The sequence below is a fragment of the Chelonoidis abingdonii genome, chromosome 15 (genome assembly GCF_003597395.2).
Source record: "Chelonoidis abingdonii isolate Lonesome George chromosome 15, CheloAbing_2.0, whole genome shotgun sequence".
Lineage (NCBI taxonomy): Eukaryota > Metazoa > Chordata > Testudines > Testudinidae > Chelonoidis > Chelonoidis abingdonii.
Window position 1 is genome coordinate 4,146,241 of NC_133783.1, and position 18,576 is coordinate 4,164,816.

The 18,576-nt window shown below is 36.4% G+C and overlaps 1 protein-coding gene across 17 annotated transcripts in view; it reads right to left on the minus strand.

The window, feature by feature from the left end:
- The window catches only part of KCNMA1 (potassium calcium-activated channel subfamily M alpha 1), a 902,086-nt gene that overhangs the window by 227,736 nt on the left and 655,774 nt on the right, over nucleotides 1–18,576 (minus strand). For all 17 annotated transcript variants that reach the window (XM_075072755.1, XM_075072754.1, XM_075072751.1 and 14 more), the window contains exons 7-9: nucleotides 15,887–15,962; nucleotides 12,132–12,302; nucleotides 10,248–10,339 (exon numbers count right to left, since the gene is read on the minus strand). In XM_075072755.1, the coding sequence (XP_074928856.1) occupies nucleotides 10,248–10,339; nucleotides 12,132–12,302; nucleotides 15,887–15,962 (339 nt within the window). The remainder of the gene's footprint in view (nucleotides 1–10,247; nucleotides 10,340–12,131; nucleotides 12,303–15,886; nucleotides 15,963–18,576) is intronic.

An 18,576-nucleotide genomic window follows, 5' to 3' on the forward strand; every position in this document is an offset into this window, starting at 1 on the left:
ACTGTCATTTTAAGGTCCAACCAGCCTATTAGGCATGGTTGTCTAATAATAATATTGGTTACTGTATGATTGTTTTTTACTGACCTAGTGTAAGAACTACTGGCCTTGCAGTCGGGTCTGTAGGGTTCAAGGCAGGTGCTGCTTCTTTGTTGCCACCAGGGGCCTGCAAAGCTGTCACCATTAGGTATTGAGAAGCTAAGCCCTGCAGGAAGTCGTGCCTTGCAAGAGCTCTTTGAGGTTTCCTGATTGTCTGGCACACACTGGATAAACCAGAAAGCCATTTCTGGGTGTTGTCTGAGCAACACAGTCCTCCAGTGTGCTTCTGCCTTAGACCTGCTCTCACCACTGCTAGCTGAAACTTGACTTGATTCTACAGTTCTGGCTCTCGATCTAGGCTTGGACCCCAGCCCTGATCCTGGTTTACTGTCATTGGCTTAAGACCACTGCTGACCCCAGTGAAAGACCCTGGCCTAGACCAACCCTGATTCTTGCCTCATGATCTCTATCTGGTAGTGGACTTTGACTTTGTAGTTTTGACCTGGTCTGGCACTGGACTGATCTCTGACCTTTGGCCTGTACTGAGCAGCTTACTTTATGCCCACGGGCTGCCCACAATCCAGCCCTGGCACATAACTGTGCTAGTAAAAATATAGTTAAGTGAGTCCTCACTAATATAAGCACTTTTATGTTGCTATATCGACGTTCATACTAGAGGTTTTGCTGGTATTGCTATACTAGCAAAACCCTCTAAGTGTAGACATGGTATTACATATTGCCCTTTTCATCTCTAGATCTCAAAATGCTTTACAAAAGTGACTAAATATTTTCCCCATTTTAAACAGGTACAGAGAGGCTTCACCAGCCTCCAGTTACACTGTGGGTATGTTTACACTATAGCCGTCGCAGCTGTTCTGTTATTGCACCAGAGCGCAGATGCTTTCTACATCAACAGTAGAGATTGTTCTTTCAATGTAGTTAATCCACACCTACAAGAGGCAGTAGGTAGGTAAGTGGAAGAATTCTTCCATCAGTCTAGCTGCATCTATACTGGGGGTTAGGTCAACCTACCTTTGGTACTCAGGGTGCAAGATTTTTTACAACCCTGGATGATTCATTAGGTCAATCTCATTTTTAAGTGTAGACCAGGCCTGAGAGAGTCAGCAGCACAGCTGGGAATAGAACCTAGATCTCCTGACTTCTAGCCAGCTGCTTCTAGCTCTTTTAAAAGGTATCTGAAATTTGGTTTACTAGATAGTATATGGTGAATTATCAGTATAGGGGTTTACGTAGGCTTAATTTCTAGCTGTGAGAGTCCATATACACTGCATCAGCTGTAACCTACTAGAAGAACAGTGAGCTATCTGACTGAGGGATTTTACTGGAGTACATCAAACATGTCCTATGTATAAACAGGAAATCCTCTTTCTTCCCCAGAGTACTTTGAATAAAGATTGGCAGAAGTGGGACATGTTCTTTTCCCCCTCAGAGAACTTTCTATAAATGTGACAATGCACTCTAGAACCACCTGGAACATTTCTATAATGCAGGAGAAATCGCAGTTATTATGCCCACCTAACTGGGATTACTGCCAGGGAACAGATGCAGAGGACTACATTTCAGTGACTTTAAACTTGGATAAATGGCACACACGGTCTGTTTAAACAACATATCTGATGCTGTTTGCAAGCTTACTCACAATAGTTTGCTAGCATGAATGATCCACTGTGAGTCCTCTTATTCACTTCAGACAGCTTCCTTGTTCAATTTTGGCTCCCATGAGTTAATTTTACCTTTTTTTAAATGACTTGAGGATTTGTAAATGGTTTATATTTAAAACAAGTCATGAAGCATAAATTAATATCCCCTAGCATAATGTATACCTCTGAAACTCTGATAATGGAAAATGTGTGTAACTGAAATGCTTCTGTTTCCACCAGGGTCTGAGTTAGTTAAGCAGATTCTACCTTAATTCAAAGCAGGGGATGAATACTTGCTTTCTTACTTAGATACCACACTAATATGGTCTACAACTAGAATATTCTTGCTTTCACATCATATACTGAAACACACAACACACGTGCATAATAATAACAAAGAAATTAAAGGCTTAGCACAAAACTAGTAAAAACTGTTGAGTGCTGTGACATGCAAAAGGAGAGCATGCTAGAAGGTTTACAGGACAACAAACTAGTAAACCACAACTCTAGCATCAGCATTTCAGAATCAACCAGACTTCCATCTACTGCTCTAATCCTTCCAAATCTCAATATTTTTTGAGCTACTGTGCAGAAGATACCCTGCTATTACTTTTGCAATCAACTGAAATTATTTACTCTTGTATATTCAGTATGTATACTGTTCAATATGGAAGATAGAAAGCTCCCACCTCACTTCCACCATTGAAGGTGCTCTGTCACTTAATTGTTTTAAACTTTTAAAAAAAAAATGCCCCATCTCTCAAAAGACAACTTTTGTGCCATTTGCATGGCATTAAGTTATCAAAAGCTTTGAGACTTCAAGCATTTTCTGTATGATTGAAAACAACGCATTTCTCACAAGTGAAATCACCCCCAAAATTTCATGACTAATTTTCCGCAATAGAGCTTGTTTGGAAATAAAAGGTCACAATTTACAAAAGCTCACTGATTTTTTTCAGCGCTTCTGCCATCTCATGTTGCTCCATCTGGAGTGTTTGCTTAGTAAATCACAGCCTGTATATTCTGTGGAACATGAGAAATCACTGTAATTTGAATACCTTACTGACCAGACTCATTTTCTTAGGCAAGAATTTGGACAGTAACAGCTGCCACTTTTGTGCTGAAACAAAACATTAAAGAAAAATTTAAATTAAATAAAATTTTCAAAAAATAGGGATGGTAAGGGAAAAGATGGCGTTTTTAAATTTGTACCTAGAAATGTAAATTTACTGTGCTAAGAAGTGGGCATGAGTTATGAGACCCAGACTACAAGATTTTAGGGAGCCTCGTAAACATTGTTACATATCTCTGCTAACATTTCCATTTTTGATTTTGTAACAATGAACAGATTTTAAATAAGCATGCAGAAAAAAAATGGAGACAGAAGAAAACTTGAAGAAAGACTCTGTCCTATTTGTTCTATCTGTTAATCTATTTAACAAGTGGGGTTACATCACTGGCCCCAATATCTGTGACTCAGCAGAGAGCCTCAAAATACGAAACATCTCTTCCCATACCAGCTGCTTGAATGGGAATGCTCTTCCAGTGGCCTGGCAGAGTACAACGATTGGGCAATCACATGTGAATGGATATGGCAGGAAGCAGTATGAGTACACAACAAGAACTATTTCACACTCATCACATTTTCTCTAATTCTAAGTTGGTCTTCAGTTGAAACTGGGGGCTTAGAAGAATGCTTAGCAGGAAATGATACACACTCCTAGGTCCATAGAACAACCCATGTCACATTCTCTTATTACCATTTATATCCCAGTGGAAAATAATCGTACACGTTGTAACAAATTATTTAATATAATAATCTAATGTCACTTTATATGGAGCTATGCCATTTATTATTGAAGCTAAAAAAAAATCAAGGGTATATTTGCCAAGGTATTCAGCTAAGTTAAAAAAATAAGTCATTCTAATTCCTAATCAAACCAGTATGTCTAATGAGTTCAAGATGGCCTGTCAACTTAAATTATCTATTTGTCTGTCTGTTTACTGTATCTGTCTGTCCACAGTTCTTTTTTTCTCTCTGTGAAGTTCAGTTATTGAGTCCCACGTTTCCTTCTGGAAGGAATCTCTAACAGATGATCCTTCCTGATGATATGTTGATGATTTGCTAATATATAGCTTATAAATGTAAGAAATCTGAAGAAATCTCTGAGAAGCAGAGCAGATCATGAGAGAGGAGAAACAAGAGATTTTAATAGCTTACACAGCACTGTGCTTTGATTAAAATAAAAGTCTTAAGCACATGTCGAAACTAGAACAATATCTCAGGATGATTAAAATGTTTCTGATATGAAAATTTAAAATACTAACTTGCATTAATCTTTACTATCAAGAGATTTATGTATAATATATATTTATACAGAGTCACATTTAGCTCACTTTTTTCATAAACAACCATAGCAGTTAGTATGAGTAAGGCAAGCAGGATTTGGACCTAAGAACTATAGACTAATAATAAAATAGAAATCAAAGATGAAAAAAAATCTATCCCTCTCCACTACAGGATTATTCCTTACAGTATTTTCTTCTAGTATTTTGTCCAGTCCCTTTTTAAATGGCCCACTAATTTCTTTTGGGATACTCTTCTTCAGTGTTTGAATCAATTCTGATCATGTGAGTCACAAAACATGTGCATACATATAGAAAACAATTAAGTAAGGGCCATTCTGATTCCAAGATTAATGAGGACATCATAACTGTAAAATAACATGTTAATTTAGGAAGGAGCAAATCAGTTCAGATCAATTAAGAACAGAACTTGGCACTAAATTTCAGAAACATTAATTTGGCTTTTGGGCTTTTTTTTTTTTTTTTAAGTTTCAAATACCTCTATAATTTGTACTTTGGCTAGGACTAGAAATTTAAGTTCCAAAATACCACAAGGAAGAATACATTTGCAGAATTTTTTGCAGACAAAACCAAGAATGTCTGAAAACCTAATGAGAAAAACTGATCTCATGAGAACACCAGCCCGAATTTCATAGTAAAAAAGTTGGTTGGAGAAGTTCAGAAGAGCATCCAAACCTTTCTCCCAACCTTTCAGAGGTTGGCACAAATTGACTGACTTAGAAGTCTAGTGGCTGCACTCTAGAGCAGTGGTTCTTAACTAGGGGGATGCATACTCCTGGGAGTATATAGAGGTTACATCAACTCATCTACATATTTGCTTCGTTTTACAACAGGCTACATAAAAACCATTAGTGATGTCAGTACAAACTAAAATTTCATGCAATGACTTGTTTATACTGCTCTATATACTATACACTGAAATGTAAGTACGATATTTATAGTCCAATTGATTTTATAATTATATGGTAAAAACGTGAAAGTAAGCAATTTTTCAGTAATAGTGTGCTGTGACACTTTTGTATTTTTATGTCTGATTTTGTAAGCAAATAGTTTTTAAGTGAGGTGAAACCTGGGGTACGCAAGACAAATCGGACTCCTGAAAGGGATACAGTAATCTGGAAAAGTTAAGAGCCACTGATCTAGAGTCCCTGGTCTGTTTCCCTATAAGCCAGCAGACGCTGGACTTGGTGGTGTCCTGTTCATCCATATATGGTCAGCCGTGCCGTGCTCTAAAATGTCCCTTGCAGACTAATCCAGGAGTGCTTGCTGACAGGCTCCAAAAGAAGCCCCTTATAGTTTCTGTTGAGCTGAAAGTTTTAAAATGAGAAGGACTATACACAGGCTATAGGGACTGGTTGGTAATCTCAGAACTCCTCAGAAGAGTGCAATCACCAAAGGGAAATAATGACATCACAATATTCAAGATATAGATTATCATCTGGTAACTGGTGATACTCATAGTAAAAAATGACTGCCTGCTTTCTTGAGTTTATAATCTTTCTTATTTTGTTTCCTGATCTACAAGTCCTCTATTATATTGCACTTCCCAGATCACACAGCTTTTTCTCCCTCCTCACTTCATGTTATATCTAACTTTTCCCCCTCCATCTGTTTTTGTCCAGTATTAATCACAGCAAACTACTATGCCTGTTCTTCATGATCCTAGCATGATACTAATTTAGTTAACAATTACTTCCACACCCTCATCCTTTGTAGCATGCAATATATCACTAGGTGCCTGATGTCCAGATATTATAATGGATCATATGTTACCATTGCCATTTGTAACATAATATATTATTCAGCAGTACAATACCACATTGTCTGCTAAATATACTTTATATTTAGAAATCACCTATGAAATTGCTTGAATACATAAAACACAGCTCTTGTACAGTACTTGCTTTGTCTATAGTGAAATAAACCATATATAATACTGCACATAGCAGGCTATAATATTTAACTCTGACTATAAACTTCTCTCTGCTTCACACTTAGATAGCACCTTTCATCTGCAGAAAGCATAAACATGAATCAATTAATCCTCACAACATCCCTCTGGGGTAGGTATTAGCCTATTAATTATAATAATAGGTCAACTGCTCAACAGAGAAATTACATTATTACCCGAAGTCAAATAAGCAATCCGTGGCAGAACCAAAAACAGGACCAAGGCATTCAGATTGCTAACCACTAGACCATTCTTTACTTTACAGACTGATGGTGCAATACAGAAATTAGAACCAAAGTTCTCAATATGAGAACCAAACTCCCACACACATCAATGGGAATGCCACAAATCACAGGCAATGTCATATATAGTACTTTGCATCTATCCACCTTAAATGGTCTTTTAAAAAAATTTGCAAAAAAGGGCAGCACAGTTTAGCATACAAAATCTGATCACTAGAAATTAATGGAAAGGAGGGAGGACAGGTGGTTGCTTTATCTTATAGGACAGAACAAACAGTTTCCTTATATACTCATATTGAAAGTAGAAAGTATAGTGAATAATAATATTTTTATCATTACTCCCATTAATAACATTAGAAAAGTAGAATTGTTTTCCTTTATGATTGTCCCACTGAATTAACTTAATTTTTTTATTTTCAACTTAAATTGTCCCTTTCTTACAATATGCAGGTTACAATATCCTCCTTAAATGATGTGTGGTCATTTCATTCCAGTTATTAAACATAGCTCTCATTCTCCATAGAGAAGAATTGTAAACTCAAAGATAATGATGGATTGAAGAATTTTTTTAATCATTTGTCTGCGGCAGTCATAGTACAATGGGTTGTAACTGTATCAAATATCATGAGGTAAGCAAGATTTGAACAAGGTCAGTATTTATATGGGAAACCTCAGTATGCTTTTTTGTGACATATGAAATACTAAATAAATAATGTTGGTTATCAGTAAATGACACTTTGCTCAAAGTCAGTATTCAACAAATTCTCTTGCATGGTGTTCTATCGACTGTACTCTGAGATGTCTCATTATTGGAACAGGTTGCAAAGCTGAGGTCCTACACATTTGATGTAATTAAAAAAAAACACAGGACATTTTGCAACATGAAGCTCTTTCTATTCCCAAGCTATCTGTGCATCTCACCCCAAGGGTGAATGTGTTTCTGTAACAAGCAAAACGAGTCATAGTTTGTAAAACATTTTGGGATCTTTTTGATTGAAAGTTACTGTGTAAACAAGGTCAAAATTAATATTTTTTTCTTGAATGACTGAAGGTATTGGGTATTCTTTATATGCCTAGGTTCCAGCTACTTCAATAGGTATAACTTTACAGCAAACTCTCCCAAAATATATCCTTGGTCTTGAAATTGGATAATGCAATTTTCTATTATTTTTGACACAAGAACTGGTAAATCATTTTTTTAACTTCCTACTATATGTAATACTGTAATTTGGATAGACACCTTATTTTATATATACAATATTTGTGATTTGTGCGTGTATGTGTGCACACACACCCCACACATATTTTATTTCTCAGAGAGAAAATCAAACACACATGCTATTTTAAGAGTCTGAACAACATCTTTCAACAAAGTTTAGCTGCTTTCATTTTGTAGACACTTTTAATTTTATCTGGAAATTTTTTGACATTAGAAATAGAACAACTGTAGTTTCTCATTATGTTTGCTGCCAGAATCTATGCTTGGTTGCTCAACTAAAGACCTTACATTGCTAATTACTTCCACATGCCCATATCCCAAGTGAAGGAAAACTTATTGGTTCTGACAGCCCATTCTCTCAACACTGAATTCCAAATGAAAACTCAGATTTTGGCCAAACATAACATTTAATCATTCTTGTTCTACTGATTGCAAAAGCAACATCAAACAAGGGGTGCTAATGGCCTTTTACTAAGCAGTTCCCAAGCTTATATTCTCTGATGATAGATCCACGTGAGCAAAGGACTTCTTTAAAGTACCTAGTAATTAGCTTTTGAACCAGGAAACAATGCGTAAAGTAAATTGAACAGTCTGTGTGCCGATGACAGAGTGAGTATAATTGACAAGCAATATGGACAGCAGAGAGCAACAGAGAAAGAGCTAAAAACAAATAGAGCACATATAAATAAAGCAAAAAGAAAAAGCTGTGATAAAATAAGATGAAGCAAGCCCCAAAGCTAGCGGGAAGCCTGTGATCTGGGAGTTGAGGCCTTGAGGGTGTTGGAGTTTGACTGAAGATCAGGTCCAAGCTTAGAGACAACAGAGCAATGCTGGGTACCAGTGACAAGAAACACTAGACTAGGGGGATTGAAACTGTATTTTTATAACTGTATTTATTATGTCATATTCTCTGCTGATGAAACTCCAATAAGAGTTACACCAGCAAATGCTGCAGTTTTATGTTTGAAAAGCTTCTAGACTTAAGAAATCTGGGACTGCATATAGGAAACTGAATAGACAGCTATTAAGAGTAAACATTTTGGAGAAACTAGTGATGCCTCTTTCTCATGGTCAGAGAAGGCAAATGACAATGAAAACGTTTTTGTTAATCTTGAGGATTATAGACCCAACTGGTTTGAGTAAACTGTGCTAGCAGATTCTGGTGCTGGTAGTAGTTGTGTATTTTAGGTATTTGAGAGTATCTTAAAAAAGCAGGGGGTGGGAAGCAGGAAAAGAGTGAGTAAGGAGTCCTCTGCTTCACTGGGACATATTGTAATGCTCAGTGGTATAAGAAATCAGTGAAAGAAAAGCTTTTACTTGTGGATCACATGATGCAAATCTGTGCTCAGGAATTAGCTGGTAAATGGTTACAGATCTTTAGAGACTCTCAACTCAACAAGGAAGAGAAATAACTTGATATTACCATATTCATGTCACATGAACATCATGTGTAAAGTGATGGTTTCAAAGGGACTAAACTGAAATGCTTAATTCTCAAAGATGTGGGGAGGGACAAACAATTAGATTCCACTAAAAAGGATTATTCAGAGTATCCTCTATTACGTTCTGTGGGAAAGTGTATGTGAAAGGTCTTGAGGACAACAGGCCAGTTTTCTCCATCTCTGCACTGGAATGGCAGAAGGATGAGCTGAACTCAAGGAAAAATGGGAAAACTAGTAGAGTAGGGTAGAAAAGAGAAAATTATTCTCTCAATACATAGACCTTATTTGAGGCTATTTCCCAACAGATCTAACATGGCTTTCAGATAGACTTGGTTGTAACATGATCAAGATGGAAAAAAAAGGCATTCGATGGAAATGTAAAGCAGTTAATTTTTGAACGTTTATGTGGCCTGTTTAAGCATAATTGTTGTTACCAGCCAAAAAGAATTATTCTTATGTGGGTATAGCACTACTCTGACAATGGATTCATCTTTTCTTTTTCTTTTTTTTTTTTAGGATTAGCATATCTTTTTTCAGGGTAGGGAGTGTAATGGTTTTTAAAAGACTGTTCTAAATCCTGAGAAGTGCCGAGCACCTGCAAATAGCAAATTAAGTCAATTGGAGCTGCATGTAGTTAGCATCTGTTAGGATTTGATCAATGAAAAGTAGCAATATCATCTTCCAGTGTGGCCATCATAATGAAATAACCCGGACAACATAAAGTGCCCATGTTGTGTTCTGCCATACCCAATTTTCTCATGGACTGAGTAATTTCAAAATGATGACCAGTATAATTACTTGCTCAAGAGACAATCAAGTGATGTCTAACAGGTTGATGCTTAGAAAAGTGAGATATGACCTTGTCTCACAAGCTAACTGCAGATGCAATAGCAGGGTTCCTTCCTTCCTAATATATCAATTTAGTTCTAGTGGTATCCAGAGATTCTCTAGAAAAAGGGGCAAAATATTGTGACTTGTACCTTAGCATGGCCCAGGTCTCTAATAACATAGTGTGACAACTCTCTGGTGGTGACATTTGATGTCACAGAGCACAAGCATGTTAGGAAGTGTCCATGAGTCAGATGTCACCACATTCAGGGGTTCTTTAGTGTGTCACAACCACGCCTGGTCTTTTTTGACTTACTTTCTGCCTCGGGTTGAGTTAAAAGTCCCGCCGTATTTCTTCCGATTAAGGATGAGAGCAGCAATTTCTGGCACGTAGCGAGCAAACATTGCCTACATGCATGAAACAAAAAAACAAAAAAAGAAAATGGCATGCAGAGAGTGTTCTACTGCAGCAGAGGCAGCAGAGCCTCTTGGAATACTTACTTTCTTCCACTAACCGCACTATAGGAACCACCATATTTCTTGCGGTTTCCTATTAACTCTATGATTTCAGGGACGTAGCTGGCAAACATGGCCTAAGAAGAAGATAAGGAGACAGAAGAAAAGACTAAAAAAGAGAGGCCAAAGAAAGGGGAATGATGAATATTTTCAGAAGATATATATCTTTTAAGATCTGAAAATGCAAAAGAATTAGAACTTTAAAAGTTTTTTTAAAATTTAAAAAGAATAAAAAAGTAAATTATAAAACAAAATAAGAGGGTTCAATGTAAAAGTTGGTCTTGAAGAAGATGTACACTTGGTAAACTAAAGTAATGGTCAAAAGAGGGAAAAAGCACACAAAACAAAAAGAACAAAATAAAGTCAAATTGGCATCTAATTATAAAATATTGGCTATGTCTAATTCTTCCTGAAGAGGGGGGAAAAAAACTATTCAAAGATTACATGCTGCAAAAAACAGAAGTGGATATTACTATTGTTCCTTTTTTTTTTTTTTTTTTTTTTTTTTTTTTTTTTGATTTAAATCAAGTTGAAGCTTTATAAAACTACTTGGCAAATTTGTGCGCTTGCAAGGTTTCCCTGTCTCTAATACAGCATTTGGGACTGAATTTGATAGCTTACCCATTTTGAAAATTTTTTTTTTTTTTTTTTTTTTTTGGGAAGATAGGTGGACTTTTTTCCCCTTAATGAAAATTCAGAAGAAGATAAAAACTATATGGTGCCAGGCATTTGCCTGCTCTCAAGAATCAAAATGATCTCAATTCCCCCCCAAAAAACTCAAAACAAAAACAATCTTTTTCAAAAGTTTTGTTTTTCAAAGATTTATAAGAACACGTGACAGAAAGAGGTAGTAAGGAGAAAAAAAAATGATCTGCCATGTTTTGTCCAACAAACATCTTGCTTGTGGCTGGATACTTCTAAGAGCTGCTGCCAGTCAACTTGGTCTCTTTATATATGCAAATATGTGCATCTTTTGTATGTAAGTGCATATATATTATACATATTGCACTGATACTGTATCTGTTATACATATACCTGCTACAGAGAGACATATGCATATGCACAATATGTGTATAACAATACATATATGCATGTAAATGTACAATGCATATATTGTGAATGAATTTTAACTCACACTTACCTTACAGAGTATAAATCTTAACATAAACTGCTCTTTTAAGAGACAAAATGCAGCAGTTGCTGTAGTGGAACTAGTAATGATAAAAAAAAGGTAATTTGACATAGAACAATTATCAGTATTAGTGCTGTGTATATACTTATTTGAACAGGAAAAGGAGTGATACAATTTGCTGAGTTAAAAGGAAATTTGTTGTGTTTATACTAAACCTAGTCTACTGTGAGTAAAGATTATGACATAGTTGCATGTTTGAAATTAAAGAGAGCATGGTTTGCTAATGTCTGGATCAGGCATGCTGCTCTTTAAGGCAGTACTAAGCCACAGTGTTTGTTGGAATTCTGGGAAGGAACACAGAGGGTGAGGGAGGGCTCTTGAAACCGCAAACTTCCTTCAAAATATTAATGACCATCATCAAACAATGCACAACAGTGTCACTGAAAAGTAATGGACTGTAAATAATACTGTAAATAGAATTGCTAAGGCACTTCATGTATTTACAAGCTTTACTTTCTTAAATATATTAGAGTTATTCTTACTGTAGATTAATGACAACCTCTCCAAAAGTGTGACAAGATCTGGCTTAACAAAAAAGATATGTAGCTCAATTGTTTAAAATTCGTAAGGTTTTAACTTACTAAACCAGATGCTATAGTTCAGGTTGCTGCTTAATAAACTTTAGGAGATATAAAAGAGCTGGTATTAAAGTAGTAGTAGCAATAAAAAGATTTTACCAATCCCCCAAGGATGAAGAAGACCATGAAAAGGCGACCAAGGGTTGTTTTTGCATAAACATCTCCATAGCCAACAGTGGACATTGTAACCATTAGTAAATAGACACATTCCCAATATGTAAGTGGTTGGTTATTTTGGAAATTTTCCCATGGATCCCCTGAGTTCTCCACCTACAACATAAAAGGACAAATATAATGATTTAATAGGGCCCTAACAGGTTAATACTAGTTGTAATTACTTACTTTTGTCTAATTGGCATACATATACTGCTGGAAACATTTTACCAATAAAGGACCAAATTCTGCCTTAATTAGAGTTGTACAATTCCACTGCTACCATACGGGGTCCTCTTGCTTATGTTACTTGTGGAAAACACTATCACCAATCATTACTAGAGTATTTAGTTCATAATGGAATCCAGATGGTCTCACTTTCCTTTTCCTTCTAAAATAATGCACAGCCAATGATGTCTTGTAATGGTCATTAGTTAACCACATGTATACATCATAAGAAACAGATCTCTAGCTCCAAAAACTCATAACTTTTTGTTCCATAAGCACAAGCTTCTACAATCAAAACTCAAGTCTTTACTTTACTATCAGCAGAACATGATTTATGGCCAACCATCAGAGGGAAAGATAATTATAGATTACTGAACAGTTGAGCAGATCTCACTATACCCAGCAGACAGAACTGCTACAAATATCAAGAGTTCATTATGGCCTGACTAATGAATTGGTTGAGATTTTGTAAGCTACAGTTCTTTTATAACCACCTATTTTCATGCAACTATAAGACTGGAATTGCCAAGCTAGATCAGACACGAGGTCCATCATCTAGTCCAGCATCCTTTCTCTGACAGTGACCAGTAACAACTTAGACTGACTGTAAAGACTGATTCCAGTCTGAAATTCTTCAAGGAGCAAATTTTCAAAAGGATCCCTGAAGTGAACCTGCAACGCTAGTAAGTACATTAATTAATCTATGCAATCAAAACTCTGGGAGAATTCTGTGCATGCTCAAGTGATAGTCTCTTTCATTCAATTCTTGCATAAGTACATGCAGACAAATAGAAGCACTTGAAAATATTTGGGCACAATTTAAAGGGCACCTAATTGAACAGTTCTCTCTTAAACTTCTGAATATGGAAATAAACAAAGCAATTAAAAAAATAAGCTTGCTATTTTTAACCATTCCTCCCAAGCTTCCTGAGCACTTCAGGCTACAAGAATGGGAAGAAAGCAGAGTGACTTTGTCTTGTTTCGTAATGGTAAATAAAATGCTTTCAAATTCCATACAGAGATCTGTGTTTAAAATTACTATAGAGCAGAGGTTCCAAAACTGTGACCTATGGATCACTTGCTGGTTCCTAGAAGAATTGGCTGGTTTCATGGGTCTGACTCCCCCCTTTATTTTCCAGCTCATAAATTTTATTAAAAAGCAGCTAAAATACAGTAAGTAATTTCCAAATGTTATTTTCCCATGTAGCCAGCTATTGCAGTTACCACAGGGATGATACGTGATTATGAATGGGAAGGAAAATATCCATATGATAATCTTTCCATAAGATGCGGTCCACATTATGAAATTATAAATTTGAGAAACCCCTGCAGTAGAATTGGACCACCTGCACAGAGAAACACGCAAAGAAAGTGTGCAAAACACTGAAACAGAAAATCAACCATTATTAAACTTTTAAAAACCTGCTTCTCAAATCTAGAAAAATAATACCTGAACTACTAATAAATAATTTACAACAATGCATGGCACAATTATAACATGTTCTGGCCATCTCTGGCCAACATAACATCTCCTGCCGGCATAGCGCTGGTGTGGACAGCGCTGAGATCGCTGTAACTTGCATCCTTTAGGCGGTGTCTTTTTCACACCCCGGAGCAACATAACTTAGATTGACTTAAGCAGTAGCGTAGACCTACCCTACCCTGAGTCTGGTCTTTTGAAGCACTACATAAAGTCTATGATGATATTTGTATCACAAAAGTCACAGAGGAGTATTTGTGATATGAAAGAGACAAGGTGGGTGAGATAATATATTTCATTGGACCCAATGCTGTTGGAGAGAGACACAGGTGACAGATGCTGACTTTTATTTTTCCCCAGGGGTGCTCTACCACCACTCTACCCTAAGGCCCCAACCCTACTTTGCCCCTTCCTACAAGCCCCACCCTCCTTTCATCTCTTCCCACACTAACTCCACTCGCTAACCCGAGTCCGAGTCCGAGCCCTCGCTCTGCCTCTTCCTGTTCTGCCCCTTCTCCGAGGTCCCCACCCTCCCACTGCTCCTTAATCTCCATTCTAACCCAAGCCCCTCCCTGAGCTGCCAATCAGCTGTTTGGCGGTGCTGCTGATCAGTCGCACCCCAGATTAGCTGATCAGGGACACTGCCAAACAGTTGTAGCTGGTGGGTTCTGAGCACCCACAACTTTTTTTTAATGGATGTTCCAGCCCCAGAGTACCCATGGAGTCAATGCCTATGGTGAAAAAGAGACAAGCATATTTTGAAAGTATTGTGCAGATTTCCTTTGAGGAAGAGGTCTGATAGGTCAGATACAGAGAGATCACTTTTTGAAGTGTTCACCCACAAGTGCTAGGATGTTTTTGTCTTTTATCATTTTCCTGTGTGATATAGGTGTTAGAAATGTAGTCATCAACAGAAATAAGGACATTATAGAACATTCCAATTTTGAAATGGTATGTATGATATGAATATTTTCTTAGAGTGGAAAACAGACATTTGGACAAATGACTACCTTCCATAATTAAAAGATCAAGGGTCTAATTTTAACCACATGTACATTAATGTAAATTCAGAATAATTCAATTGACGTCAATGAAGTTACTCCAGACTTACAATCATGTAACTGAAATCAGAATCTGGCCCAAAATCCGTTGCTGCATAGATTGATACTACTAACAACCTGATGTCTTACTGACCTTAAGTTAGGCAAAATTATCTGCTATGTAATGTACGTCTAAAGTCATATTAAATTGTATTTACAAAATATAATTGACAGTAAACAATTCATTTCAAAACTTCTATTGCTTTTTTAACTTTTAAAAGGCAGATTAATGCCATTACTTTACAACTGAGATCTTTTTAGTTATAGAAGTTAAAATATACAGCTAATCAATACTGAATAAGAGCTTAAACCATCAAATGCAGATAATATTTTTGTCGGGGTGAAAGTGATACAATTTTTAAAAAAAAAAACTGAATAAAGCAGAGAACTAATCTCTAAGAAACCTACTCTAAAATGTTAGTAAATCAGATTAATTCTTCTGAAAATACAGAACTGCTTTTTTGGCGAAGCCATGTGTTTCCCAGGATGGCCATTCTTAGAGACTGGGTGTCATTATCATTTATGTTGTACCAGCCTTTTTTGACATGAATGCTTGGTAATTATTAAGGAAATATTGCCACCTAGTGGTACAATGTGAAAAGACTGAAAAGAGTTCTATTAAAATCCAAGTCCCAGACTTATGTAACTGTTTCTGAACTAAACACAGAGGTTAATGAAGTGAATATTACTTACTGTTCAGAATTAGTTTTGGGTACAAGGCTGGAAAGTCAGGAAACTTTGATGCCTTTCCTTATTGTACTTTGCAACAGCGTCAAGTGATTATCCTAAGCAAGGTAATTTCAGGTAATAAAGCAGCTCAGAGGAGCTGATCCATGAAAAAAACCCGATGAAGTATTTTCAAGTATACTTACCAAATTTTCAAGTATACTTACCAAATGTATGAACCCAGCTGCTGTCAGCCATGTGCTGATAAATATAGAGCACAGATTCACCAGCTTGATGGAATTACTGCACAAATGAACAAATATATATTATATTCTACATGTAAGTTGTCAGAAGGGTAGCCGTGTTAGTCTGGATCTGTAAAAGCAGCAGAGTCTCCTGTGGCACCTTATATTCACCCATGAAAGCTCATGCTCCAATATGTCTGTTAGTCTATAAGGTGCCACAGGACTCTCTGCTGCTTTTACAGATAAGTTGTAACAGGAACACAAGTTATATAAACACACTTTTTAATGAGTTTATGTACACAGAAAGAGAGTTTACTGTGTATATACTTTAGGCCTAAAGTTCTTCATATAGATTTTTGTGGGAACAGGAGCAGGTGCTGTCTGGCAATTTAAAAAATACTGAAAAAATATATGCAAAAACATTATTACATAGCTTGCAATGTCTGCTTTCACAGATTTAAATGGTTTTATATGCAGCTTTAGTGAAGCTATTAAATTGAGTGAATGATATTTTAGAAAAGTTCTAGGAGATTTGATCATGATCAAATAGGAGATACCACAGGCCTAAAACATCCATTCTTTCTCTATTGTCACATTACCATTTCCTTTCTTTATTCCTCTTTCTCTCTTTTTTCCTCTACTTATTTCTGCTTGGATTCTGCATAGCAATTAGTTCAGCATAAATACTTTGGGCCGGATTCTCAGCTGGTGTAGATCGAAAGAATTCACGGGAGCAACATCAATTTACAACGTCTTGGAAACAGAGCTTTTATACTTATAACATGTATTTGTACAGCTCTGCTTTTTTTCCAATCTGTTTCATTTTTTCTGCATGGTGTGTTTCTTCAGTATGCTTTTTGCTTTTAGCTCCATCTCTGCAGAGACCTTATATACTGCGAGCAGCCCCATTCATGAAAAATGCATTTACTGAATTCAATGAAATAGCTCATCATGTATAAAAAGTTAAACATCTGTGTAAATCATTGCGGGATTGAGATTTTATCCCATACATATGGAAAATAATCAATGAACAGAATATTGCAGTTAATCTGTAGATGTTATATTCTGATTGATAAATTTGGAGCTATTCTGTCATGCAAATTAGGATAAGGTAAGGGTGTTAGGTCTCCATGTGAATGTCCCGCCTCCTTTGTGGGAAGAGGGGAGGCATTTTCCTTCTGCAAGAGGATGATGAAACTTGCAGTGTACTGGTGCTTCTGAGGGTTTCCCCCATATTATCTATGATTTTGCAACACATTGCTGGTGAAAACACTTCCTTGTATGAAGGAATAAAAGCAAGAAGGTCAATTTGCTATCTTTTGTGAGATTATTCTTGAGCATTCAGATGGTCCGTAGGTATGCATGAACATATTTCATAGAATATCAGGGTTGGAAGGGACCTCAGGAGGTTATCTAGTCCAACTCGCTGCTCAAAGCAGGACCAATCTTGTGAATTCTGAAAGTTCCACCTATTTTGGTGCATGGTTTATCCCAAAATTTGTACCAGAAAATGCATTATTAATTATTTTCCCGTTTAAAAAGTTTCAATCATCCAGCCAAAGAGTAGAAACAATACCATGTGACTCAAGTGATGGATTGCACATTCTGAATAAGGACTAGTTGATGTGAATGCATAGCATAAACTTCCTTAATATTAGTTGACTAATGTTTGCAAGTATCAAATACATCAACAGACATCAAAATCAGTTAGACAACAATATGCAAATAGGAAAAAGGGTTAAATAGCAATGAATATTATTTATATTATAAATGATTTGACCACCTCTACTTTTGATATTAGTAGTTCAGCTATCAAGCTAAAACTGTACATAAAGTATCAGATAAGATACTTTTCCTTTTTATAAACACACAACAATGTTACAAATACATAGATTAGCTAGAAATTTAGGAGTTCATGGTGCTGTAATTCAATCTCATTTTCAGCTAATAACAATCCCCCAGCTAATAAGCAAGCCTAATTTTAATGTTTTAACTTTAAATACTCTTGGAGTATTTTGGAAAACTTTATTAGTGTCTGCAATAATCTAGGTTGGAAGATGTTCATGTGTAGGAACTATTTTTTCCTAAAGCTTTTATAGACTGATACATCATGGTCCTGACCCGTCAGTCCCCTCTGGATGTGTATTTGCATGTCTTTGAATGTTTATGTGATCAGAACCCAGGTCTGTAGCTATACTGGGTCCTGAGGGATAGAAGGTAGACAAGGAGGATAACATGGTGTTTTTTAACTGTCTAATCATATATAATTTGGGGCTAAATTGTAGCTATTGAAGGGACAGCTTCATTAGGGGAGGAAGGAGTTGTGGATGTGGCAATGCACTAATGATAGTGGTAAAGATTAGGCTTCCAAATTAAATAACGTTTACCTTTACAGTTCATACATAAGGCTCCATTTTGCAAATTACTCTATACAGATGAGCCTCTGCAGCCCCACTGGAGTCAAGTTACTTTGCCCCATCAAGATTGGATGTTTTTTTCTAAAAGATATTCTTTAGTTCAAACCAGAATTCAGCTTTGGTCCATGTGACCCTCAGGGCCCTACAGTTAGTATATATATTCTGTGGATGTGGCCTGCATAATACACAGAGAGTTGCATATGCAGCCCACAATGGTAAATAGGTTGAGAACCTCTGAGATAAGGTTTGATTTAT